At 40.0% G+C, this 27,954-nt stretch overlaps 1 protein-coding gene across 1 annotated transcript; it reads left to right on the forward strand.

Annotated features, from left to right (window-relative positions):
* The first annotated feature begins 6,072 nt into the window (after nucleotides 1-6,072).
* On the forward strand, nucleotides 6,073-24,204 carry LOC149467744 (serotransferrin-A-like). The gene is made up of 9 exons (XM_089671258.1): nucleotides 6,073-6,115; nucleotides 7,230-7,372; nucleotides 13,296-13,392; nucleotides 16,033-16,068; nucleotides 17,503-17,583; nucleotides 20,756-20,900; nucleotides 21,668-21,732; nucleotides 22,859-23,043; nucleotides 23,912-24,204. The coding sequence occupies exons 1-9, from the start codon at nucleotides 6,073-6,075 to the stop codon at nucleotides 24,080-24,082; spliced, it is 966 nt and encodes a 321-aa protein (XP_089527384.1). The 3' UTR covers nucleotides 24,083-24,204.
* The last annotated feature ends 3,750 nt before the right edge of the window (nucleotides 24,205-27,954 follow it).

Consider the following 27,954-nt stretch of genomic DNA (forward strand, 5'->3'; position numbering starts at 1 on the left):
CTGACTAGCTCTCCGAAAGAGACTGTTTGCTGGAACCACTTGTACATACACTATATTGCCAAAAGTATTGGGACGCCTGCCTTTACATGCACAAGAACGTCCCAGTCTTAGGCCAAAGGTTTCAATATTGAGCTGGCCCACCCTTTGCAGCTATAACAGCTATAACTCTTCAGGGAAGGCTGTCCACAAGGTTTAGGAGTGTGTCTATGGGAATGTCTGACCATTCTTCCAGAAGTGTATTTGTGAGGTCAGGCACCGATGTCAGACAAGAAGGCCTGGCTAGCAGTCTCCATTTTAATTCATCCCAAAAGTGTTCTATCAGGTTGAGGTCGGGACTCTGTGCAGGCCACTCAAGTTCCTTCACCCCAGACTCACTCATCCATGTCTTTATGGACCTTGCTTTGTGCACTGGGGTGCAGTCATGTTGGAACAGGAAGGGGCCATCCCCAAACTGTTCCCACAAAGTTGGGAGCATAAAGTTGTCCAAAATGTCTTGGTATGCTGAGGCTTCAACAGTTCCCTTCCCTGAAAAACAACCCCACACCATAAACCCCCTTCACCAAACATTACACTTGGCACAATGCAGTCAGGCAAGTATAGTTCTCCTGGCAACCACCAAACCCAGACACGTCCATCAGATTGCCAGACAGAGAAGTGCAATTTGTCACTCCAGAGAACACGTCTCCACTGTTCTAGAGTGCAGTGGTGGCGTGCTTTACACCACTGTATCCAACGCTTCGCATTGCACTTGGTGTAAGGCTTAAAAACAGCTGCTTGGCCTTGGAAACCCATTACATGCAGCTCTCTACACACTGTTGTTGTGCTAATCTGAAGGCCACACAAAGTTTGGAGGTCTTTAGCTATTGACTCTGCAGACAGTTGTCAACTTCTGCGTACAGTGCACTTCAGCATGTGCTGACCCTGCTCTGTCATTTTATGTGGCCTACCACTTTGTGGCTGAGTTGCTGTTGTTCCCAGTTGCATCCACTTTTTATAACACCACTAACAGTTGACCGTGGAATATTTAGTAGCAATGAAATTTCACAGATTGACTTATTGCACAGGTGGCAACCTATCACGGTACCACGCTTGAATTCACTGAGCTCCTGAGAGCGACCCATTCTTTCACAAATGTTTGTAGAAGCAGTCTGCATGCCTAGCTGCTTGATTTTATACACCTGTGGCCATGGAGGTGATTGGAACATCTGAATCCAATGATTTGGAGGTTTGTCCCAATATTTCTGGCAATATAGCTTAGTTAAAGAGTTTCTAATGCAGGCCATAGATGGGGAGAAAAACGGCAGATTTTTCTTTTAAAAAACGAAAAATCGGTCGTTCAAGCGGCCGATGTTACCATCAATGGTAAAAAAAATCGGCCGATTTTCATCCCGTCTAGAGCCGGCAAAAAGTGTCCCTGCAGAGAGCTCCGCTATTTCTTTGACAGTTCTCTGACAGTTCCTTGACATTTACAGAGGTTGCAACATTGTATCTATTTGTTTCCATTTAGGATACAGATGTTTTTATTCGGAAACAAATAGATACAATGTTGCAACCTCTGTAAATGTCAAGGAACTGTCAGAGAACTGTCAAAGAAATAGCGGAGCTCTCTGCAGGGACACTTTTTGCCGTACTGGAATTCCTCTAATTTTTCATTCTTCTTCTTCTCCTGCTTCATCATCCTCCTCTTCTTCTTCATCATCATCCTCTTCTTCTTTTTCATCATCGTCATCCTCTTCTTCTTCGTCATCATCATCCTCTTCTTCTTCCTCTTCGTCGTCATCATCCTCTTCTTCTACTTCTACTTCTTCTTCCTCTTCATCATCATCATTCTCTTCTTCTTCTTCTACTTCTTCTTCCTCTTCATCATCTTCATCCTCCTCTTCTTCTTCTTCTACTACTTCTTCTTCCTCTTCATCATCATCATCCTCTTCTTCTTCTTCTACTTCTTCTTCCTCTTCATCATCTTCATCCTCTTCTTCTTCTACTACTTCTTCTTCCTCTTCATCATCATCATCATCCTCTTCTTCTTCTTCTTCTTCTTCTTCTACTTCTTCCTCTTCGTCATCATCATCCTCTACTTCTTCTTCTTCTTCTTCCTCTTCATCATCTTCATCCTCTTCTTCTACTTCTTCTTCCTCTTCCTCTTCATCATCTTCATCCTCTTCTTCTACTTCTTCTTCCTCTTCCTCTTCATCATCATCATCATCCTCTTCTTCTTCTTCTTCTTCTTCCTCTTCTTCTTCTTCCTCTTCATCATCATCCTCTTCTTCTTCTACTTCTTCTTCCTCTTCATCGTCATCCTCTTCTTCTTCTTCTTCTACTTCTTCCTCTTCATCATCATCATCCTCTTCTTCTACTTCATCTTCATCATCCTCTTCTTCTACTTCTTCCTCTTCATCGTCATCCTCTTCTTCTTCCTCTTCATCATCATCATCCTCTTCTTCTTCTTCTACTTCTTCTTCCTCTTCATCATCATCATCCTCTTCTTCTTCTTCTACTTCTTCTTCCTCTTCATCATCTTCATCCTCTTCTTCTTCTTCTTCTTCTTCTACTTCTCTTCCTCTTCATCATCATCATCATCCTCTTCTTCTTCTTCTACTTCTTCTTCCTCTTCATCATCATCCTCTTCTTCTTCTTCTACTTCTTCCTCTTCATCATCATCATCCTCTTCTTCTACTTCATCTTCATCATCATCATCATCCTCTTCTTCTACTTCTTCCTCTTCATCGTCATCCTCTTCTTCTTCCTCTTCATCATCATCATCCTCTTCTTCTTCTTCTACTTCTTCTTCCTCTTCATCATCATCATACTCTTCTTCTTCCTCTTCATCATCATCATCCTCTTCTTCTTCTTCTACTTCTTCTTCCTCTTCATCATCATCATCCTCTTCTTCTTCTACTTCTTCTTCCTCTTCATCATCTTCATCCTCTTCTTCTTCTTCTTCTACTTCTCTTCCTCTTCATCATCATCATCATCCTCTTCTTCTTCTTCTACTTCTTCTTCCTCTTTATCATCATCCTCTTCTACTTCTTCCTCTTCATCATCATCATCATCATCATCATCCTCTTCTTCTTCTTCTTCTACTTCTTCCTCTTCATCATCTTCATCCTCTTCTTCTTTTTCTTCTTTTTGTCTTCCTCTTGCAGGTCACTGCTCATGCGCAGATTTTTTATCGGTAAAAAAATCGGCCGATTTGCCCATTATTGCCTGCATTAGTTCCATTGGGCATCCCATACACCCCTAACCCTATCCAAGTTGAATCCCCCCTAATTAAACCTCAAAACAAGCTCAAGGACTGGTTACTGACTCCTGAATGCAAGTTTGTGTGGAAATACGTGTTGCCTGGCTGTGTAGGACCAAAGGGGGACCCAAATACTTTGCAACTCCTAAGGGGGTAGTGCTACATGATGAAACAGGAAATTGGTCACTGACAAAAACAAAACTTAAATCCTAAGCATGGCTAAAATAAAAACAGAAAACTCAAGTGACATAATATTCAGTCATTAGAATGTGTCCACTTCAGTAGGGGTTACTACAACTAAGGAGCTGTCTCTCATCAACACAGCCTGACTGTGCCAGCCCTTTCCACCCATTCATAGATTTGAGGAAGCAACCTTTCAATTGTCTGCCCATCATCCATTCATAGATTCTGCTTTTTTCATAGAAGATGTAGTATGACTTCTATGAATGGCAGAGCTGAGTGGAGAGAATGGGCACAGTCAGGCTGTCTTAAAGCGATACTAAATGTTCACTTTTTTTGGGGGGGAAATAACAAACATGTCATACTTACCTGCTGTGTGCAGTGGTTTTGCACAGAGTAGCCTGAATCCTCCTCTTCTCGAGTCCCCTGGCTCCTCCTTTCTGTTGGTACCCCCATAGCAAACAGCTATGGCAACTTCAGAGTGCAGTAAGTTGCCCTTAAGAAGGGAGCTTGACCAATAAGGAGATGTGCTGTCTGTTGATATATAGGTCAAATGCCAACCCATTTCCCAGCTATCAATTGCTAATGCTGCAGTATAAGAAAACTTTGGGGACAAAAAGACGCAAAGGAGAAGGTGATTTGGGTTACTTGATGCTATTATCCCTCTGAAGTGTCCACTTTTACGCTACATTTTGTTATAGACCAATATAGTAGTACTGTTGTAGGTTGTCATTAGCACTGCCTCATACACCTAATGCCTTTACTCTAGGTATTCACACCCAAAATGGCTGAATCTCCTGGTGGTTCATTATATTAACCATATTGTAGGGTTCCCCCAGCTTGGACATTCTGAACTATTTAATTCATGCAATAGGAAACTAGTTTTCATATACAGTATGAGGACCCCTTTCCTACCTCTTCCTGCACAACAATGCATTCAATAATGGGACCCAAATATTGTACACAGAAACAAACACTGAATTGCTTATTTAACAGAGTAGGAGGATATCTACTGGTACTTAACAGAAAGGTGGTTTGAACAATTTATAGCCCTTCATACCGCAACACGCAGTAATTTTTTTTCCAAATCTGCAAGGTATGTGCATGTGAGCACAATACAATAAGAGAGGACCCCTATATCACCAATCAAAAAAGGAAACCAGTAGGCTGGTAGCATGAAACTCGATGAAGTGCATGGCAAGAGCCAAGTTATCTGAGAGCTTGTACAGTACCATGACCCCCTTTAGATGGATCCTACAGAATCACCCTCCTAGTTAGCTAGGGAGAGCTAGTTGATTATTTTTTAGTCAGGAGGGCTGAGTAGCCTGGGCAATAGTCAGCTGCAGTCATGGCCTGAACACCCCCCTGTTTGATTCATGATTGAACATTTGAACCTACCAAAAGTTTGACCGCGAACTTCGAAAAGGGACAATTTACTGAGCGGTATCTTACTGCATCTCAGTATGCAGTGAGATATTGCTCAGTTAATAAAATACTGCATGAGTTAAATTATTAAGTCATGCGGTACTTTAGTAGTGAAACATTCATTCATGTTTCAGCTGTCAACAGGGTTCCCTGCCCTTCAGGTCTGGTATTGAATTTTAGAGGACCCCCCCCATGCCAAAAATGTTTCAAAAATGGTGTGAGGGTTCCCCCCCCCTCCATCTATACCAGACCCTTTTCCAAGCATACAGACTGACAGGTCAGGAAAGGGGGGGGTGAGCGCCCCCCTCCTGAAACATACCAGGTCAACATAGGGAGGTGCTTTGGGGCAGGGGGGGCTCCCCACCAAAGCACCTTGTCCCCATGTTGATGGGGACAAGGGCATCTTCCACACAAGCCTGGCCAGAGGTTGTGAGGGTCTTATCGGAATCTGGAAGCCCCTTTAACAAGGAGGCCCCCAGATCCCACCCCACCCCCATGTGAATGAGTATGCGGTACATGGTACCGCTACCCATTCACAAAAAGAAAAAGTGTAGTGTAAAAAATGACAGGAGACAGTCTTTGACAAGTCCTTTATTAAAAATAAAAAAAAAGTCTCCCGAAGTAGATCCAACATCAACCATGATGCCCGCCACTACCGCCGACCCGAAAAAAGAAAAAAAAAATCCCCTCTGCCCTGGACGCTGGCTCCAGCTGTCTGCCAGCTGCACCATAATAACAGTTCTTAAATAGGGTGATGATGTCAAAGGGGAAAGGATCACTCCCGTCCCCTTGTGATGTCATCAGGCCCTGTGATTGGCAGTGTTACTGAAGAATAAAGGCTGTCAAAACCCACTGCTGGTGTCTATGTTTAAGTTTCCCCCATAACACAAAAAAATTAGGTGATATTAAACCCAAAAACAACATTCAAAATGTTTTAAATATGACAAACTTACTGGCTGGATCACCAGGTGAAAATATAGGGAAAAAAGGAAACTAATGCAGCCACTTCATCTAAGAATTGGTAAGATGCAGTGTATTCAATTTTGTATTTTAAGTATGATACTGTAAAAATCTAACATGCAGAAAAACATGGACTGCATTATATAATGACATGTTATGGGAAGGAACAGTTAGGTAGGTTTAAGAAGATCTGTTAGGTAAACATTCCAGGTACATAAAATCTTCCCTACCTTTGTGTGCTCATATGTCATCTTCAGAGACAGAGAATGCCTTTCTACATCTCAGCGGTCCTTTGTCTTGTCATGCTGGGTAAGTGAGATGCCAGTCTTCTTGGTGTATTGGATTATGTAGATGGCTATTGTTCTCACTGCTGCTTTTCTAAGGTTCATATAACCTGGTACAGGGGTTGGAACTGTACAATGTTCACTGATGTACCTACTGTACATTTCACTACTCCAAATTATTTTTAAATCACTGCACATGCTGTGCAAGGTCAGTTTAAGCAGGATTCACAGTGACTCTGCACAGCGATTCTGCCTCATTCCATAAAGCAACACAAAAAGCAATGATGGTTCTGATCGTCTAAGTGTATGGTACCCCAAAACCCATATCATTTCAGCTTATGGAAGTCATTCAAAAACGGTTCCCAAGGGTTGCAGTACATCTTGATAAATGATCTGGCTAGTCTTCAGGCCTCCTACAAAACCAAAATATTCACTTAGAACCAACTTTCAACAGATGTATAGTAATATGTCTACCAACAGATTGGTATCATGTAGTATAGTACAACCAGCAGCTCAGTCAACCCATTAGCTTAGTGCTTGTATTTCTGAAGATTAAAGTTTTTGTATTTTGGGGGTTTTTTAATGATAATGTTACAATTAGAGTGTTTGATAATATGGAATGTGTAATATTTATACTTCTTGCCAAGCATGTGAACTTGCTGTAGCTTTCTGATGTAGTCTATTATATATTGTTGACCTAAAGCAATGATACTTTGAATGTAGGATACAACCAATTTATCAGTAATATCCAGCAAAGAGTTGATGTCAAAATCCCGGATACTTTAAAAAATGACTCACTTAACAAAGTGTAGTAATATACTAGTAATCATGCCATGAAATATAGCCTGCTGGAGGCCATGTAATAGTAGCACTTAGTGTGTTTCTTTTAAAGGAGACCTATACTATGGAGGTGTGACTGCTGCCATTGCTAACCCTTTCTTCTGATAATACTAGTTCCCTGGCAATTACGCTGATCCAATAATTTCTCAGTCTTTGACTAGGAAAAAATATGCAGATCAGTTCTAAGAATATACCTGCAATGGACTGGCCAAGGTTTTTAATGACATAAAGGTTCCAAGGCAGCTAGAAAAGATAATTTTTTAAACAATTCTAACATATGTTCTTATTTACCCTGACAGGCAGCTCTGCTGTAGCACAGGTGAAGTGGTGTACACACAATGCACCAGAAAAGAGAAAATGTGATGTCTGGAGTGCTGTCAGTGGTGAGGCCATAACATGTATATCAGCTCTGTCTGTGGAACAATGTGTTCAGCTGATAATGGTGAGCTACATTTTGTAATGTTTCAGTAAGAAATAAAATGATCTGAGCAGTTGTTCTCCAATGGCTTTTTGTTGAGGCCTCACATTTCTAGTACAAACCAGAGCTCAGTTATTTTATACATCAATAAAGCATAAAACCAAATCCAGGGATGTCCAGAGTTAAAAAACTATAAAATCTATTTGGGTGGCACGGCAGGTCTCACTGGGAACATTCACTTCACAATCTGAGAACCAGTCTGATAAAGCTCAATACATGGTGTAACAATGCACCACAGGCGTAACAACCCACATAGAAGAAAAATATATTTGAAGTATATTTTAAAAAATATTCTTCCAAAATATATTGACATATATTTGAAATGCTACAGTTTTGGCCATATTCAATATATATATATATATATATATATATATATATATATATATATATTTGGAATGCATTTACAAATATATGTAAAAAATATATGTTAAAATCACTTTTTTATATGTTAAAAAAATGTAACAATATATTTAAAAAATACATATTTTTAAAATATATTCTTCAGATTTTTTTTACATTTAAAAAAGTAATTTTACCATATATTTTTACATATATTTGTAAATGCATTCCAAAAATGTAGCAAAAAATATTGCGCAATAAAAACACATTTCAACATGCAGTGTATGTATATGTATGTATATATGTGTATATATATATATATATATATATATATATATAAATATATAAATATATATATATATATATTTAAATATATTTTGAAATGTATTGAATAGGGCCAAAATTGTAGCATTTCAAACATATGTCAAATATATTTTTCGTCCATATGGGAATGCATGCGTGCCTTCATTCAAAAATTAAGAGGCGAACCCAGCCTGAATGTTCATATTGTTGTACTGCAATGCAGTAAAATACGGTGCATGTGATAACTCACCCCAGTCCTGGGCTTTCTTATAACTTCATATACAAACATTAAAGAAAACCTGTACAGAGAGAATATGGAGGCTGTGATTTTAGCTTAGCAGATTTTCAAAATTAAATCCAGGGACATCCTACTGACCAAACCCATTTCAAATCAAACACTCCAAGATATCAAACCCCTATTTGTGGTCATACCCATAAAAGCACCCATTCCCCATTGTTAATGGACTCAAACAATTGCTGGGAAACTTTTGGAACAAGGTGCAGACATTCAAGGTTTAAAGACAAACAGATTTCAAATAAGAAGCATCGAGACATGCATGCATAGGAGAGATGCCATAAAGGTATCAAAAAGAAAGGAACTGTTTTGATTGGTGGAGGGGTTTTCACGTTCTCAAGCTGAGAGCCGAGTGAAGGATGTCAGCAGAGGCGTCCCTAGGGTTGGTGTCACCCAGTGCAGTAACACTTGGTGACACCCCCTCCGCCGAGTCCCGCAGAATGGATCAGATCTGCGGATTGAGCATGATGGATCGGACTCCGATCCATTATGCTCAATCCACAGGTCCGATCCATCTTGCGGGGATCATCGGCTTTCTTTACAACTTACCTTTTTTTGGAGCAGGTCCGGTGTCACCCCGTGCAGTCAGTATCACCCGATGCGGACCGCACCCCCCGCACCTGCCTCGGGACGCCACTGCGGCTGTGTGCAGGTGCACTGCACACAGCCGCAGATGTGAAGAAACGGATCCCCAGCATCAAAAATGAGATTGAATATTATTTAGAGATGACTTGGTAAGTGTGTTTTGCATACCATCTATTGGGAACATTTGTTTGGAAGAAGGGAAAGCTGACCCAAGGGTTCCTACCTAGATGTCCTTACTCCTAAGGAGTTATATCAAGCGCTTTTGACTTTCTTTTTTTACACAAGAAGTCATTAAATTCTGTCATTAAAATGCCCTTGAAATGGGTGTTCCAACAAGACAACGACCCCAAACACACCAGTAAACGTGCAACATCTTGGTTCCAGACCAACAAGATTGATGTTATGGAGTGGCCAGCCCAATCCCCGGATCTTAATCCAGTAGAAAACTTATGGGGTGACATAAAAATGCAGTTTCTGAGGCAAAACCAAGAAATAGAGAAGAACTGTGGAATGTAGTCCAATCACCCTGGGCTGGAATACCTGTTCACAGGTGCCAGAAGTTGGTTGACTCCATGCAACACAGATGTACAGCAGTTCTCAGAAACAGTGCTTATACAACTAAATATTCATTAAGGAAAGCAAAATCTTCAAACATTTTTCAGTTTATATAGTGAATGTTTGAGTTTGTAAAGAAGAATACAAACACTGCTATTTTTTTGAACAGTCTAATATTCACTTTTCTTCAATTTTTTTAGAGGAACAACACAAATTTGATCAATTTTTCTTGATGTTTTGATTTGGAATAGAATGTGTAGTGTTCCCAATGCATTTGTGTGTATGGAAATAAAAGCTATTAGAAGGATTTTGAGCTTTATTCACTTTTTTCAACACACTGCTATTATTTTGAACACAACTGTAAGTTGCTTATTTCTACAGTATATGAGATTCACTGGATTTTTTGCACATTTAGACTGTATTACAAGCGCTGTTTATATATATATATATATATATATATATATAGATATATATTGCTGTTTTCACATTGTTTTTGTGTTTGGGACAGCAGCTGCATTTTTATTATATATTTCAAAAATGGACTGTGCTAAGGTCATAAATAGACAAAATAAACTGTGCAATCTTTAAAGTGATCACACTGAGCAAAATACAAATACAATATTAATATTCAGTCCCAACATGTGAATAATTGGTGCAGCGGTGCTGTATCTTTACGGTGATACTCCATTCTGAAATGACAAGTGCTTCACTGTGTTCACATTGGTGCCCCACATAGATGTAAACTCACCGTAATTTCATGACCACCTAACTCTAGGTAAGTCACACTCGCTTACAACAGCGCAACAACGCCCCTTTTTTCTTTAATGCATTTTTATTTGAGTTGTTCTGTTCGTGGATGGATTTATTTTAGTGTTTGGTTTATTACTGCATTAATTTTTCCATAGATCCTGGTCAGTTTTCAGTTCATGGATCCTCCTCTTACTGGCAGGCATACCTTCCTCCTCAAAGTTTTGATATGCTTAAAAAATTAAGCAACAAAGAATTTAAAATGTTTGAAATAATTTTAAATATCTTAGAAAAGAGCAAGTTTTTGGAATTCACACATACAAGGACAAGGACAGAGACCGCTTAACCACTTGCCCTCCAGAGGATTTACCCCTCTTCCTGACCAGGCCATTTTTTGTGATACGGCGCTGCGTTACTTTAACTGACAATTGCGCAGTCATGCAACACTGCACCCAAATGAAATTTATGTCCTTTTTTCCTGCAACTACAGCTTTCTTTCGGTGGTATTGGCGGTTTTTATCTTTTGCATTAAAAACAAAAAAAGGCCGATTATTTTGAGAAAAAAAAAATATTTTTTACTTTTTGCTATTAAACATATCCAGTAAAACATTTTAAAAATCAAATTTCATCATAAATTTAGGCCAAAATGTATTCTGCGACATGTCTTTGCAAAAAAAAAAAAAATCCCAATACGTTTAAATTAATTGGTTTACGTGAAAGTTATATCATTTACAAATGGCGGTATATATACTGGAATTTTTTTTTTTGAACTAGTAATGGCGGCGATCAGCAACTTATAGTGGGACCGGGGGACTGTGGTGGGCATTTTGACACTGGGGGGAAACTGACTAACTGTCACTGACATCCCCGGTGACACTAATACAGTGATCAGTGCTAATAAAAAGCACTGACACAGTACTAATGACACTGGGCAGGAAGGGGTTAACATCTGGGGTGATCAAAGGGTTAACTATGTGCTGTTTTACTATTGTGTATGTGTGTGTTGTACTGTGTCAGCACATTGCTTTTTATGGCTCTGCTATGAAGAGCAATACAAAGCAGTGTGCTGGAGCTGACAGGGGAGATATCTGTATTGTTTACATACAGACCTATCCCCGTCAGTGATACTCGGCGAACACCGGGACATGGCGATTGACACCTGAAGTCACCAATGGCGGCGCAGATAGGGTGCACAACCCCTGCCCAGAAATGCAAAATCATGTATATATACAGTACGTGATTTTGCACAGCCATGCCGCCCTGTAGCAGTATTTCTGCTATAGGGCAGCAGGCAAGCAGTTAAAGGGACATCCTTTTCTGCTTTGTTGAAAGGTTGGTGTAGCATTCACCATAAATGAGAACCATTGCCATGTCCAGTGTATTGAGGTTATCATGGTATTTAACTAAGATGTGTCCAACACCAGCATTGTCCATTTCTGTGCTCTTAAAATGCTTTTAAATGGGGTTATGTCTAATGGCTTATAACTGGCTACAATCAAAGTGGCAATGCAAGGTCTTTGGACCAAGAGAAGTGTGCAAATATACACTGACCAAGCAATTTATGAGGAACACCTATACAACTGCCTATTTATGCAATTACCTAGTCAACCAATCCTGTAGCAGTAGCAAGATATATAAACTCATGCAGATACAGGTCAGAAGCTTAAGTTAATGTTCACAGCAAACAACACAATGTGGAAAAAAATGTACTCTCAGTGATTTTGATTATGGTATGAGAGTTGGTGCCGGACAGTTTGGTTTCAGATTTTCTGTAACTGCTGAAATCCTGTAATTTTCATGGTCAACAGTTTCTAAATTCCAGGACAACACACCAAAAGAGGCACTGGGAACTTTCAGAAATATAGAAAGGAGTGGAAGACCAATACAGATGAAAGAGCCCAAGATGATATTAATTGTTGGTAGAACAGTCCTTTAAAATCATCTAATGTGTTTTAGAGGCAACATCCCTCCCCCCTCATTATGGCTCAACACAGGATAAAACATAAATGGACTCAGAGAAAACAGTGACTTTACAGATCTATATTAGAACCAATATTGAACTCTTCACATAGAAGAAGTTACAAGGCAGCAGCTTTCTAGAGTTGGTCAGACTGGTTCAAGCTGATAGACAGGTTATGGTAATTCAGATAACAACACTTTATAACTGTGGCCAGCAAAACACATTGCAGAATGTACAACATGTAGTAATGTAAGGCAAATAGGTTACAATAGCAGAAGACCATGTTGGATTCGACTCCTGTCAGCCAAGAACAGAAAACTGTGGCTGCAGTGGGTACAGGTTCACAAAAATAGAGAGCTGAACACTAGAGAAATATTGATGATCTCACTTACTTCTGAGGCACAGAGACAGTAGGCCAGTCACCAGATCTGAACCCAACAGAACATCTTTAAAGTATGGTAGCGTGTAAGATTTGCAATAATGTCTAACTGACAAGGCTTCAGAAATGCTGCATGTCAACGTGAGCCAGAATCTCAATGTAATACTTGTGGAAGGTGCAATTCCTACCACAAAGAACCAGAAAATATTTTGAGAGTAAAGGAGAGCCCTAAGCAGGCTTAGTACACGATTTCTAATAGATTGCTCTGTGAACAGCAAAACAGCCCAATCTGAGCCAAATCAGAGCCAAACGTGCCTACAGACTTAACAATCATAGTCCAAACTGACCCAAATCATCTGAACTGGATAACTTTCATTTATTTTTTATGGGTGATGTTAAAGTATACCTAGAGTTAAAGCTTTAGTTTTGGATAGAGAAGATACGGCTTTTAATCTCTGTCAGGTTTTTTAATGCCATATGTGTCCCTGTTGGGGAGATTCTCACTTCTGTTTGTACTGGTGGCCACTGCTACTGGAACAGAAAGTGATAGGAAATTCAAATTTATAAAGTGGAGACAAATGCTCTGGTCACAACTGTCTAAAAAGTACATTTCCCTTCACTTTGGGTGTTATGAACATAGTTTTAGTTATCCATCTATTCAAAACTATAAAAGAAGTTTTGGCTTTCACTAAAATTGTTGTTTTATGTTACCATCTATTTGCAGGCAGGCAAAGCTGATGCTGTGACGCTACATGCAGGACATTTACACTTAGCAGTATGCTCTGGCCTAGTTCCAGTAATGGCTGAGTACTATAACAAAGGTGAGACCACATTCTATTATCAAAAGAACTAAAAGTGTTAATTTACATACCTATTATTATCAAAAAAGTCATTGGAAACCTAATTTGCAAATAAGTGGTACTTGAATAAACTTCCATCAATTTCCTGTTATCTATTCAGATATTATTCAGGTGGAAGGATATTGAATTGAGTGATCATTTCAAAATTTCTTCAAGTGGTGATTTGATACTTTTGTTTAAAAGCAAACTCAGCATGTTAGCTCTTATGGAAAAACATAAGCATTCAGCAGCATTTGGCTCACCAATTCTCTAGTTCACTGCCAAGTGTGAAACAGCAGGTGACTATGGATTAAATAGTGCCATTCTACATGACACCCTCACTTAAATGTATGGATGAACTGGTATGCTTGAATTCAGATTTACAATGATGCCAAGCTACAGTGACTTTGTTTCTTTCTGCTAAATTCATTGATTCATTTGCAAAATGGTAATAGGTTTTTCCCATCCAAACTTCCTTCTGCAGTGGAGGTCCTCTGCTTATCCTTGGTGAACTTCTTTACCTTAATCATGATGACCTTCAACTCCTACAATGCAGTGTATGGCGTTATCAATATAAAGTGTGAGAGCCTGTTAGCCTCCAGGACAGAGATTATGAGCTAGTCCAGTGCATTAATAAGAGAGGGACCCTCACTAAATAAATGTATTAGTCAAAAATGGACAAGCCATGTTGATGGTACTACATATTTCTAAGTACTCAAGGGAGTCTTAAGCCCCTTACACATGATGAGAATACCGGATGAATGATTGTCTGGTTTTTTTGCATGCTAGTCTCATATCAAAAATTAAGAGGTTACTAAAGTTATTATTATTATTATTATACAGTATTTATAAAGCGCCAATGGTTCGCTCAGCGCTGTACATTACAAAGGGGGACAGAACATGTGACAGAACAATACCAATACAATGCAAAACATGAGGGGATTGAGGGCCCTGCTCTTTCGAGTTTACAATCTAGGAGGGAGGGGATGGTGGCACAGGAGGAGATAGCTGTGGGGGATGGAGTGGTAGGAAGAGTGGAGGAGGTCGGCAAGTTAGCAGGGGGTGGGGTAGGCTTCCCTGAAGAGATGGGTTTTCAGGGTGCGCCTAAAGGAGAGGAGAGTAGGTGATAATCTGATGGGTTGGGGCAGGGAGTTCCAGAGGATGGGTGACACCCTGGAGAAGTCCTGGAGGCGGGCATGGGAGGAGGAGACCAGGGAACTACAGAGAAGGAGGTCTTGTGAGGAGCGGAGTGTGCGTGTAGGGGGGTACTTGGATATTAGGTCAGTGATGTAGTTCGGGGCAGTATGGTGGACAGCTTTGTACGTCAGTGTTAGGATTTTTAATTTGATCCGTTGCGCAATCGGAAGCCAGTGGAGGGATTGGCAGAGGGGGGTGGCGGAGACGGAGCAGTTAGAAAGGTGAATGAGTCTGGCAGCCGTATTCAGGATCGACTGAAGCGGGGATAGCCAGCAGCGAGGCAGGCCAGTGAGGAGGGAGTTGCAGTAGTCGAGTCGTGATATGATGAGGGAGTGGATGAGCTGTTTAGTGGTTTCTGGGGTTAGGAACGTGCAGATTTTGGCGATGTTGCGGAGGTGGAGTCTGCACGAGTTTGTTAAAGATTGGACTTGGGGCTGGAAGGATAGGTTGGAGTCCAGAATGACACCAAGTACTCTGGCCTGCGGTGCGGGTTTGATGGTAGCGTTGTTCGATGTGATAGAGAAGTCAATGGGGGGTGGTGTCCGGGCTGGGGGGAAGACAAGAAACTCGGTTTTGGAGAGGTTCAGTTTAAGGAAGTGGAGCGACATCCAGTCTGATATGTCGCTCAGCAGGTGTGTGATTCGGGCAGAGACCGAGGGGGAAGTTACGAAAATTCTTGTACAACAGAATAAATATTCAAAAGTGATGTAATGTATTGTATTGTATTTGTATTGTATTGTACTGTATTGTATTTGTATTGTATTTGTATTGTATTTTTGGACGAAAACTGTACTGATTAAATGAAAATCATATGATCTGGTATCATACAAGAAAGATTTTTGTGTTGTCCCTTTGAATAATTTCAGGCCAAAGCTTTGTACTAACGATCAGGTTATTGTACGTTTGCTTCGAAAGCAGTATTTTTTGTAAGATTTTCTGATCACGTGTACTAGGTTTAAGGGTGCAGATGTTACAAAAGAATCTTAAATAAATAAATGTAAAATCAACAACATGGGAGTAATAAATTAGCAGGAGAATTGCATGGGAAAATATATAACCAGTTAAAAGGCCAGAAACGTGGATACAGTGGATGGGACATTGTGAACTTTGTGATGTACCTAAGGCAATAGATGAAAAGGTTCCTGATAGTATTCTCTGAAGAGGTATTTTCATGCACACTTCAATGTCTGATCATGATTGTACATTAGACTATGCCATGGTTTGGCTAGTAACTTGAAAGATAAAGTGATTGTTAGAGTTTTCTTTCTGATACTTCTCCCTCACACAATACACAGTATTTCCATTAGAAAAAAATACAAAGTTACTAAATTAGAAAAAACTACTGTATGCATATGTATGTTTTACTGATGTATCTTCATTTAGAATAACAGAAATGAACTTACTTCTTACTTTTATTTCTAACAGATAATGTAAAACCTTGCAAAACACAACATTATCAAGGTAATGTATAAGCTTCCATTTAGACAGTTACATTTTAATTTTATGTTTTTGATCAATCAGCTTTACAGGTTAGCAATGCCAAAATCCCCCTTTTGAACATGCACTCATTTTATAAGAAAGCAGCCAGCACAGCACAAAACAATATCATAGAGAAAGTGTGAGAATCTTGATGAATCAGACTAGGTAACTTAAAACAAATATTAGAGGCAATATTAAAGACAACTTTACTTTTATACATAAAGCCACCAGCCCTCCCAGGTACTTACTTACCTTTGCCTGAGAGAGACAATCTTTAGTGTTTACCTACCCTCCTCTATTCTGAAATGTTCTCCAGTGCTTTTTGCACACGGCAGTGAGTCTTCATAGGTTTGAATAGGGTCACACTACTACACTAAGAGGCTGATTTGTAAAGCAGTTGTATGGGTTAAAGTGATATTAAAGGCTATTAAAAATAAAAAAAATAACAAACATGTTATACTTACCTGCTTTGTTCTGTGGTTTTGCAAAAAGCAGTCCCATTCTTCCTCTATCTCAGGTCCCCCGCTGGCTCTCCTGTCCACTCCCTCCAGCTGAGTGCCCCCAGAGCAAGCAGCTTGCTGTGGGGGCACCTGAGCAGGCTCACTCCTGAGCCGCTGTTCTGCGTGTCCGTTCACAAACAGTGCAGCTGCTCGGCCCCGCCCCCTCTCTCTCCTCATTGGCTGTGATTGACAGCAGCGGGAGCCATTGGCTCAGCTAATGAGAAGGGAGAGTCCCTGGAGAACTGAGGCTTTCATGTACATTGCTGGATCGTGATGGGGCTCAGGTAAGTATTCGGGGGGTTTGGGGATCTGTTGCACACAGACTTTTTTTAGCCTTCATTCATAGAAAAGCCTTGAGCCTTTACAAGCACTTTAACAGTAGACATACTGCTGCTTTAAAAACAATCCTCTGATGCATTTTTAAAAAACAGCGTTATGTTTCACAAATGTGATTTTTGATTTGTGTCCTTTGGGGCTCCTATGCAAGTGAAGTTCTTTGCATTTTATCAAATGTTGGAAAAAAATGGATGTGGATGGGGTGTACACAGCAGGTACTACACCATACATATATGAAAATTAAAAAGAAGGTGCAGTCAACACTGGAGAAGATTCAAGGCAAAGACTATAGAAGGCTATCACTGTAGTCAACCCTTTCCATCCTACCAGCCTAATCTAACCTGGGTGGGTGAGGTTGGGGTTAGATTAGGTTAGGGAGTTAGTGGTGGTGGAATAATGTTATTTTGTGTATAATAGTAGACTTTTTTTTTAGATCCACTTGATGGAAGACAAATACCGTATGTGTGTATTATTGGGTTAGCATATACTGTAGACTAGGAGTGAGTGTGAGCATTTATAGACTAATCTTGTCTATGCTTTCAATGCATTATTAACTATCATATTATACATTGTTAAATAGATGATCTCCGGATGGACACTTACTACATTGTTGCTGTGGTAATGAAAAAGAACAAAGTCATATCATGGGACTCTCTTAGAGGTAATAAACCAGCTCTGAGAATTACCTACACTCATTATATGAGCTTTAGATCTTTTCCGACTCCCTAAAACACATTCAGTGCAAAATGCTAACACCAGTTTAGGCATATTCTTGTGCTACAATAGAGGTGAGCTGAGCACAACAAATGGAAGCCAACATACAATTTTCAGGACAAGCTTTCAGGGCATGCCCCCTTCTTCAAGGTCCAAGCAGTACTACTGTTTCTTACTTAGCAATAAAACCTATTTCCTGGAGTACACTACAGGACACGGGCTTCTATAACCACTTCCATACTGGGCACTTTTACCCCCTTCGTGCCCAGGCCAATTTTCAGCTTTTAGAGCTGTCGCACTTTGAATGACAGTTGTGCAGTCATACAACACTGTATCCATATGACATTTTTAGCATTTTTTTTCACACATCTAGAGCTTTCTTTTGGTTGTTTTTAATCCTTCTGTGTGTTTCATTGTTTGCACTAATAACAAAAAAAAGCACAAAATTGGAAAAAAAAAGTTTTTTTTTGTTTCGATTATAACATTTTGCAAACAGGTAATTTTTATCCTTCACTAGTGTGCCCTGATGAGGCTGCACTGATAGGCAGCACTGATGGGCACTGATAGGCAGCAAGTGATGGGCACTGATGAGGTGGCACGTATAGGCAGCACTGATGGGCACAGATAGGCTGTACTGATGGGCAGCGTGAGGAAAGTGCTGCCAATAACTGTATGTACTTGGTGATCTGCTGTGTCATTGGACACAGCTGATCACATGGTAAAAGGCAGCTGTGATTGGCCTTTTACCTCATCATGTGATCAGCTGTGTCCATAGGACACAGTGATCATGGAGATCGCCAGGTGTGGTCCGCACCCAGAACTCGCCCTCCCAGAACTGGACACCCGCACTGTAGCATTCGGCTATAGCGTGGTTGGCAAGTTGTTAAATAATTTCTACCTTCAAGTGACTAGACACTGACAAAAAAGGAAAGCCGCAGGGACAAGCAGCCCCCTATATAACCTCTCCCACCCCTAGTTAGCCAAAGTTTTGTAGAAAGCAGTAGGGAGATCACAAGAACAGAGAGGAGTGTCACGTACCTGGTTGGTGAGCCAGACGTGGAGAGGAGGCGTCCTCTTACTACTCCTGTTCGGAGCCCCTAATAGTGGGAACAGAGGGCGCAGAACCAGGAGTGGAACGAGTGCCGGGTAAGTCTGGAGCTGGCGGCAGGTAGGTGAAGACCCAGGAGATCCGGATGCAGGCCAGGTGCGGATGCAGGAACGTAGGTGCAGCAGCAAGCCAGTATGGCAGCAATCAGGATGCAGACTGGGACTGGACACAGGAGCGTGGATGCGGCAGCAAGCAAGTATGGCAGTGACCAGGATGCAGGCCGGGTGCAGGACCGTGGGTGCAGCAGCAGGTAAGTATGGCAGCCGTCAGGATGCAAGCCAGGTGCAGATACAGGTAAGTAGGTGCAGCAGAGTCAGACAAGCCGGGTCAGGATCAAATGAGCAAATCAAGTACAAGGGAGCAGGCAAGCGGATAGTCAGGGATAGCCAAGGTCGGTGCAGGCGGAGTTCTTTCTTAGTCAGGTCAGATCAGGATACAGGCAACAGAATCAGGTAATATAGTGCAGGGATGTTATGGACCAGAAAGCATTGATTACACCATATTGCAGGTTTAAATAGCCCACCTTGCGGTGACGTGTACGCAACTGCGCATGCGCGTACTTGCGCACTTCTGCGCATGTGCGCCCACACGCTCCTGCGCATGCGCACTTGCACCGCCACGGTCCAAGGGGATCTGTTGCCGTCGCACAGCTGCACGGTGACAAGATCCCTGACAGGGAGTGTTCTGTACTCCAGGTAACAAATTTTACTGGCAAGTCAAAAATCCTGTTTGCCTGATTGTACAGTACAGGACACAATGCCAACAAGCTCACATAACAACAGGTCAAGAGGGCTTGACAGACTCAGAGCACCTTGTACCACCTTACACCCCGAATTGGCATCAGAGGAGGCTCGAACATCTACCTGACAGAACTTTGAAGTTTGAACAGAAGCCCAAGTGGCTGCCTTGCAGATCTGAGAAACAGATGCTTGCTGCCCATAAAAGCCCATAGAGCACTGCCAGATCTGGTACAGTGTGGCTTAACAAGGAAGGGAGGAACCCTATTCCTTACCACTATAGGATGTATCGACAACTTATCTGAACCACTTAGCAATGGTGGAGCGAGATGAGACATCTGGTAATTCTTTTTTATGATCCCAGACCTGGATGACTTATTTAAAAACAAAATGACAGGTTACTGCATGGAGAACCCTGTGATTTGGAGGGAGATTTGGGTTTTTGGGATGGCACATGCCACCATGCTTCGTGTTATACCCTAAATATGAGTATATCATGAAACATTTTCAAAAGTGTGGACTAAGCCTTTAAAGTGGAACTTTACCCATAACAACTTGATAAAAAAATAATGTTCTTATTAGGAACATACATTCAAAATTAGTAATTCTGCTACCAAAATTAGTGTGCGTTGTAAATTGCATCCAACATTTTTCGTGTTACTTCTTGCTGCAGGCTGACATTTTTGCTGAAACCTAGAGACCTGAGCAGCAGTAAATCTTTAGGTTGTCGGCAGATTGCCCTCTACAAATTCACCACAAAATAGAGAGCAACTGAGCATGTGCAGAGCAGTGTGAGGCTGTATATTACTGGATTCAAACAGTATAGACACTAAGTTTAAACTTTTTTCATAGCTATACCTGCAGAATGGGTCAGCATAAAGTGATATAGCAGGACTTAATTTTCTGACTAAAGTTTCACTTTAAGGAACAAGAAGAGCTCACGGTGCAGTTGACTGCTTCAATGGAGACGAGCCACGCCAAAACGTGACATGTAATTGTGGGATGTGGCTCCTGATCTCACCTGGAGCAGCATGTGAAATTTTTGACCACTGGAGCTCATGGCTTATAAAGAGAATGGGACATTATCAATAATTAGTAAAATATCATTTTCTGATAAAATTTGTAATCTTTGATCAGCTTGAGTATGAGTATCTGTAGCCTGATCTGTAAGTAGCATAGAGTCCTAAAGAACTGGACCATTTAAATGGACAGTAGGTATAGAAAGAGGTGCATACAGAACATTAAGTACTAATTTTACCTCTCTCTGTATAAAGGCATCGACTTTCCAGCCTATGACATCACTGAAAATCTCTGTAGACTATACAGAAATGATCACTTGGAGAAACTATCTGCTGAGTCCAATATAGTTTGTACTTCTGGAGCTAAAGAGAATCATCAAGACTTTTCTGCAACTTTCAGGTAATGGAAATCAAACCATTAGTAATTATTTATGGAGCCTATTATGCTACTAACCTGTTACACTTTCACTATATGTTACCATTCAAATCTAAATTGGAGAAAGAGTATTTTATCTTCAGAAGAGAAAATGACATAGTTCAGACTCACAATAATGCTAAGTCGATACAGTATGAAAAGAAGGCAGAAAGACAGAACAGCTGGGAACAAATCAGTAACATCTGCTAGAAAATCTTTTAGAGTTAGCCCCGGTTCAGACCAATGCGACTTGTCATGCGATTTGATGCTTCAGAGTGCATGACAAGTCGCACCCTCTGATCAGCAATGGAACAGTTCTAATCGGTGCAACTCCTCGACTTCATCAGCATCGCACTGATTTGAAAAGTAGTTACTGTACTACTTTTTCTGATTTCTGTCATGATTTGCATTGACATCTGTGCATGAAGTCGCACAGGTGTCTTACACGTTTCATGTGAAATGTCACACTGACATGCGACTTTGAAATCGTGCGAATTCAGGTGAAGCTGATGATTTCAAAGTCATATTCAGAGTAAACCAGGGCTTAATGTTTAAACTGGAAAGAAAACTATTTTTCCCAACGACATGCACAAAATGTACAAGTAATTGGGAGAAGTTTTGTGTTTGGGTGTTTAGCAATTATTCCAATGTTTAGCAATTATTCCAATTCTGTTTTTTCTCTGAGACACAATTTATATTTTAATACACCTATAAAACCTACTGTAATGTAAACAATTGTCCATCGGTTTTAGGTGTCTAGTGGAAATGGGAGGTGTGGCTGTTGCAAAGCATAGTACTGTGTTTGAGAACACAGATGGTAAGTGAGCACAGACTGTAAGTAATAATTCTTTGAATACTCTACATATGTAATATAGTGCAGATTCTTGATAAGAAAAGTCAGGGTGAACTCTGTTATTATATTGACCAACTTTACAGTGGCATATGCACAAACACACACACAAAAGCTGTGTGCTGACCAGAGGTGGACTGACAACTAATGGGACCCCCGTACAATAGGGGATCATAGGGCCCCTGTGTCCTTGCCCACACTCAAACCACTCCCAAAAAAGCCTATGAAAGGTACCAGGGGCATCTCATGGGGCCCCCTACTGACCCCGGGCCCTCGAGCAATGCCCGAGTGTGTGAATGGTCAGTCCGCCCCTGGTGCTGACTCCTCCTCCTCTTGGTGACCTTCATTAATTTGAACACTTCAATTGTGGATGAGATCATGCCCATTTCTTTAATAACACAAATACTACCTGGTGATCCTGCCATGGAGGTCCTTGTTTAGTCACTTCCTGTTATGGGGTGTCAACGTCAATGTCTTCCAATTGTGCTCCTGCATTTTCGCCATGACAATATGGGCTTCCAATGGAAACTACAACTACCAATTGTACAGACATGGTTAACTGTTGTCACCGTCACAAAACCCACCCTGAGAAATGCCATGTAGACATTGTTGGAGTGCATGTAGACAGAAAGTGGCTGCAAAGGGGCTGCAAGTGATCAGCAGAACTGAGATACAACAAAAAATGACAACAAAGTATTTTATTTATAAAATAGCAATGTTTTAGTAAGGGGTTGATTTACTAAAGGCAATTAGACTGTGCACTTTGCAAAGTGCAGATGCAATCTGCAAGTGCAGTTGCTCCAGAGCTTAGTAAATAAGTTAAAGCTTCACTTTTCAAATAATACCCAATCACATGCAAGGAAAATAAAAAAACAGCATTTTTGCTTGCACTTGATTGGATGATGGAAGTCAGCAAAACTTCTGCTCATTTACTAAGCTCTGGAGCAACTGCTCTTTCACAGTGCACAGTCTATTTGCCTTTAGTAAATCAATCCCATAGCGCCTTAGCAAAATTAATGTCATTACGTTAGGGTATATATCTACTTTCTGACATCCCTAGTTTTGACATGCCAATGCTATTCCTGCTATCCAGGTAATAACCTTGAAGACTGGGCAAAAGACTTGAAATCTGATGACTTTGAGTTGCTGTGTGCTGATGGCTCACGTGTCCCTGTCAGTGAATACAAGAAGTGCAACATTGCGGAGCTCCCACCAGGCATCGTCTTCACTCTTTCTGAAAAGAGAGATGTTGTTGCCAGAATTCTAAAAAATCAACAGGTAGGAAAACACTATGACACACTTTGCCTAGATGTTTCGAATCTGGTGTCTTCTGCAGCCAATCATTAATCGGCTTTCTTTTTCTGTCCTGCACCAGGAAATTATGAAGACTGCCAACAATGTTCAGCAATCCCAATTTTATTTAGTTATTTTAAAAAATAACCCCTTTACAGTGATCAGAGCCAATGCAGATTTTCATGTAATAGTGAACAGCTGAAGCTAGATATTATTATTATTATACTGTATTTATATAGCGCCAACAGTTCGCTCAGCGCTGTACATTACAATGAGAGACAATACATGAGACAGTACAATAACAGTACAATGTGATACACGAGGGGTTCGAGGGCCCTGCTCCTTGGAGCATACAATATAAGATAATACACTAATTTATGAATAATCCTTTTTTTTATTTAAACCAAACAAAAATGCGTATAAGGAAACATAATGACTGGGATGCTTTGCATACCACATCTCTTCAATCTGGAAATATAGTGGTGGGTGACCTGTGTATTTCATGTTAGGTAACATTCGGCATAGATTTTTTGGAATGATTATCACTGTTCATTAACTAGGTTATGATTTATGCACCTTTCCAGATTCATTCTTTTTAATAATCAATTGAAATTGAATAGATACAATGGAATACATGTTAATACATAGAAAACACTATTGGTATTAAGCAATACTACTGCTACTATTATATTATATTTTGATTTATCCTCTATCCTGGTTTTACTCTTAGTTCAGTGCTAGATTGTTATGTGTTGCATATCCATACAATTAATTTAATCAAAATCTGTTTGTTCAAAATTATGCTGTCTTCAAATTATTATGCCCACTTTCACATATTGTTGTGTCTCTGCAGTCTTTGTATGGAAGAAATGAGTTTCAAAGACACATATTTCAGATGTTTGAGTCCACAGAAGGCCATGATCTTCTCTTCAGTGATGACACAAAATGCTTGGTGGAAATTGGGCAGAAAATCACACTAAAGGAATATCTTGGAGAAAAATATCCTGCTACATTACGCATTTGATCAGTAAAATCAGGTGCATTCCCAAACTTTAGGAATTTGCATACCACTATCACAGCCACTGCATTCTTCAAAAACCACCTGTACTACTAAAAGTTGCCCAATAAACAGCTACAGCTATACAAGTGTTACTCTGGATATCTGTGCAAAGTCTTGACTGAGCCCTTGCCAACAAACTCACACTTTCTCCTTTCTACCTGAGGTTTTTTAAGTAACCTTCATTCCCATGCCAACACATTGCAGCAAAGTAGCAAAACTATCTAGCACGATGCCTATGTCAGTATGCTCTATCATATGCCTGCCAGTAGTAGCCAACATTTGAGTGTGCATATCTACCTTCAAGTCTAAATATAAATAGTGGTTGGCTATGGATTATATTATTAATAATAATTATAGTGTTCATCTCTAAATTAAAGCAGGATTAATCCTTGTCTTAATGACACCCTTGAGCTTTATGTCATAATGTACTAGTGTGCACTGCCTATTAGCACATTATGGCAGACAACCCCAATTTCAAAAAAGGTTGGGAGGCTGTGTAAAATCTATATACAAAAAGAATACAATGATTAGTAAATCTCAAAAATCCAGATTTTATTTCCAAAGGAAAATAGAAAACATATCAAATGTTTAAACTGGAAAAATTTACCATTTGAAGAAAAAATAAGGTCATTTTGAAATTGATGGCAGCAACACCTCTCACAAAAGTTGAACACTTACTTGAGTTTTGGGAGAAGAATGTCGTCCCATTCTTGCCAGATACAGGAAACTGCTTAACAGTCCTGGGTCTTCTTTGTCGTATTTTTCATATCAAGATGTTCAATCATTTTTAGACACAGCTTTTCACAAATTGGAAAAAAGTTTTACTTTTACTTTGGAGACACTCTGATTATCTAAGATGATTTTTTTTTTACCTATTCATGTTACTGATCTGTTGTCAAATTAAACTAATCAGTTGCAAAGTGTTCTTCCAACACTTTGTCAGTGTTGCTACCATCAATTTCAAAGTTGCCTTATTTTCTTTCTTAAAATGGCACATTTTCTCAGTTTAAACATCTGATATGCTTTCTATTGTGAAATATGGGTTTATGAGATTTACAAATCATTTCATTCTGTTTTTATGTAGATTTTGCACAGTGTCTCACCTTTTTTTGGAATTGGGGTTGTACCTACCCTAAATGATCCCTACAATTGCTACAATGTCAGCTCTCTCGGCTGTCACCATGATTCCATCTTCACCCGGTCTTCCTTTCTGGGTTCTGACTCTGCGGCCCCTTGACTGGCCAGGCCACAATGATGTTACTACTGCAAATGTGTACAGGAGTCACATCATCATGGCACAGAGTGGTGGTGTAAATGTAAGTTGACCTGGGAAGCTAAGTGTACATTAGCTCTGACAGGCAGGGGAAACCACTTTTGACAGAAGAGACCAACAGGGAAAATCTTGGAGAAAAAATAATTCCAAAATGGAATCACAGACAGAAATATGAAAACAATGGTAGAAATGTTAATTTCCAGACTTCTTTCATGAGCATTTGAGGAAATCTAGTAGTCCATTATATGCAGCTCATTATACTGTTCACAGTGGAAACTTTTGAATGCACAGCCTGAACAAATATTACATGGCTGTATAGTCACAGGGTTAAGGGACTGTTTTTTGCTTCTCTGCCTGCAGTTTTTATGTAGTTTCTTAATTTATGTGAGTCATCATTTTTCAAATTAAAATAAATCCATGTAGGCTAAAAGCTCTTATGAATGCTGCCTTTGATGGCACTGAGCTGCCTGGTAAATGTCACTCCTGAGACATGGGCAGTCAGAATAAATAGTGAAATGCATTCATGCAAGTCTCATCCACCTTTTCTAACATATGAATGCATACTCTACACAGTATGATCAAAAATAATCTTGGTTTAACATACTTCATTGGAGTCATTTACCAAAACTGGAGCATGTAAAATCTGGTGCAGCTCTGCACATGAACAAATCAGCTTCCAGGTTTTATTGTCAATGCTTAATTGAAAAAGGTGAAGTTAGAAGCTGATTGGCTACCATGTACAGCTACACCAGATTCTGAGTGCTCCAGATTTAGTAAATCCCCCCCCCCCCCCCCCCCCATGTGCCACAAAAGTGTAGGTGTAAAAACCAAAGTCCTCAATAAAAGGTTTCTAAGAAGGTGTGCAAGGTTTAAAATGGTGCTGGGTATTAATTTGTTTGTAAACTCTAACAATGAACTTCGCTTATTTGCTCCCTTTTGGTCTGCTAAATATACCAATTGACAGTGTGTTGTTATATCTGTTTGATAAGTGCAAAAAATATGTGTTGATTTTGCCAGATGTCTTGTGAGCTGATAACTTTCTATGATGTCTGCCTGTTCACAAGCAAAGGTAATGGAGATGAGGAAGAGAGGTCTATATTCTTTGTAATCCATCAGAAAGTAAGTAGGCAGGGCTGACACCACATGCTTTGGAATTCAGCAGAGCTGTGTTGTTATGTCAATAAAGGAGCATACTAAATTTCTGGTATGCCAACTGTTCTATATCTGTACTTGCAACATGTTAAAAGGGATAAAACATGGGAAAATGTGCATGTATTCCAGAGATTATTAAATATGATTTTATTTTTTGCCTTAACATATGCTTTAAGAGTAACCTACAAGATCACTCAATACCATGATACACTTGCATAGTGAGAATAATAAGGTCCGATGAACCCCAAACCAAGTGAGGAGGATAGGAAGTTGTTCTGAACTCAATGTCACCCATTATTTTTCCAAAATGCACAGGTCAATGTCAATACAATATGTTTGAACAGTTAGTTTCAGACATAAGCAGAGCATCACAAATTCCACTGAAACAGTTTAAGTTAAAGCAGGGGGTTATCATAAATTCTGTTTAGACCAGAATCTGCACAACCTTATAATAAAATAATGTTGTAAATGGCTAACTGTATGTCGAAAAACCCATTAGCTAAATATCTCTTAGTCCAAACCTGCCAATAGCCATCCTAAATATGTGCTCAAATAGTCTAGCAACAATACACATTGGTAAGTCTGTTCTTACATGACCTAAAGCTGTCCTTTGATACATATCCGACTCTAGCCATATTTTTGATAATGGGCACTGCACTGCAATGGCGATATCTTCATAACACCTGGTAACACTTACGTATAGGAAAGTAGCAATAAGTTTTCTGACTCAACTACTAGTCCATAAACTTTATCTCCAGTGATGTATACAGCTATACGACGTGGTGTTGAATCTATCTCTTGCATCGGGTCAGACAGCTTAACTCAAGTCAGATAAGGAAACCAATTTGAATGTTCCGTTTAATGGAGGATAATCATAGATAAAAAAACATTAATGTTGTAAGCCTCATGGAAAGATGCATTCAGGAAAACAGGATACAGTGGAATGATTACCAGAGAGAGGCAGGGGAGAGAGGATATACACAAGTACAGTGAGAGAAAGAGCTCAGCTTAGACAGGAGAAGACAGCTTAAAGACACAGAGCAATGATAAACAAGTGATGGTCACAGAGAAATAATAATAAATCAAATAGTGTAACACAACAATAAGTTAGATATCAAACACCACTATATTATGAGGTGCAGAAAGCTGATAGGACACATTGCCCCTTCTGAGGCAGCCAAACTTAAGGTCAACAACATGTCTGATGTCTTTCAAATCATGATTTCATTCAGCAAAATATTATGTTAGTTGTCGGACCATAAAATATGGTCAGCTGGAAATATTGACATTATAGGGAATGTCTGCTGAGATTTAACATTTCACCACCTCTACCTTGCACCCCTCAGTTCTCTTGATTAGTAAGGATTGGTTTAGTGACATCTTCTGGTGGGTTTAGAAAAGACTGCAATAA

This window comes from Staurois parvus, unplaced genomic scaffold, assembly GCF_062004578.1.
Source record: "Staurois parvus isolate SC_StPar_1 unplaced genomic scaffold, SC_StPar_1.0 ptg000102l, whole genome shotgun sequence".
In the NCBI taxonomy this organism is placed as follows: Eukaryota; Metazoa; Chordata; class Amphibia; order Anura; family Ranidae; genus Staurois; species Staurois parvus.

What these genes read in the sequence shown, in the direction of transcription:
- LOC149467744 (XM_089671258.1), top strand. Translation starts at nt 6,073, where the DNA reads ATGCCTTTCTACATCTCAGCGGTCCTTTGTCTTGTCATGCTGG. An exon ending in ATCATGGGACTCTCTTAGAG is followed by an intron (nt 17,584 to 20,755) that starts GTAATAAACCAG and finishes CTCTGTATAAAG; the next exon opens with GCATCGACTTTCCAGCCTAT. An exon ending in GAATTCTAAAAAATCAACAG is followed by an intron (nt 23,044 to 23,911) that starts GTAGGAAAACAC and finishes GTGTCTCTGCAG; the next exon opens with TCTTTGTATGGAAGAAATGA.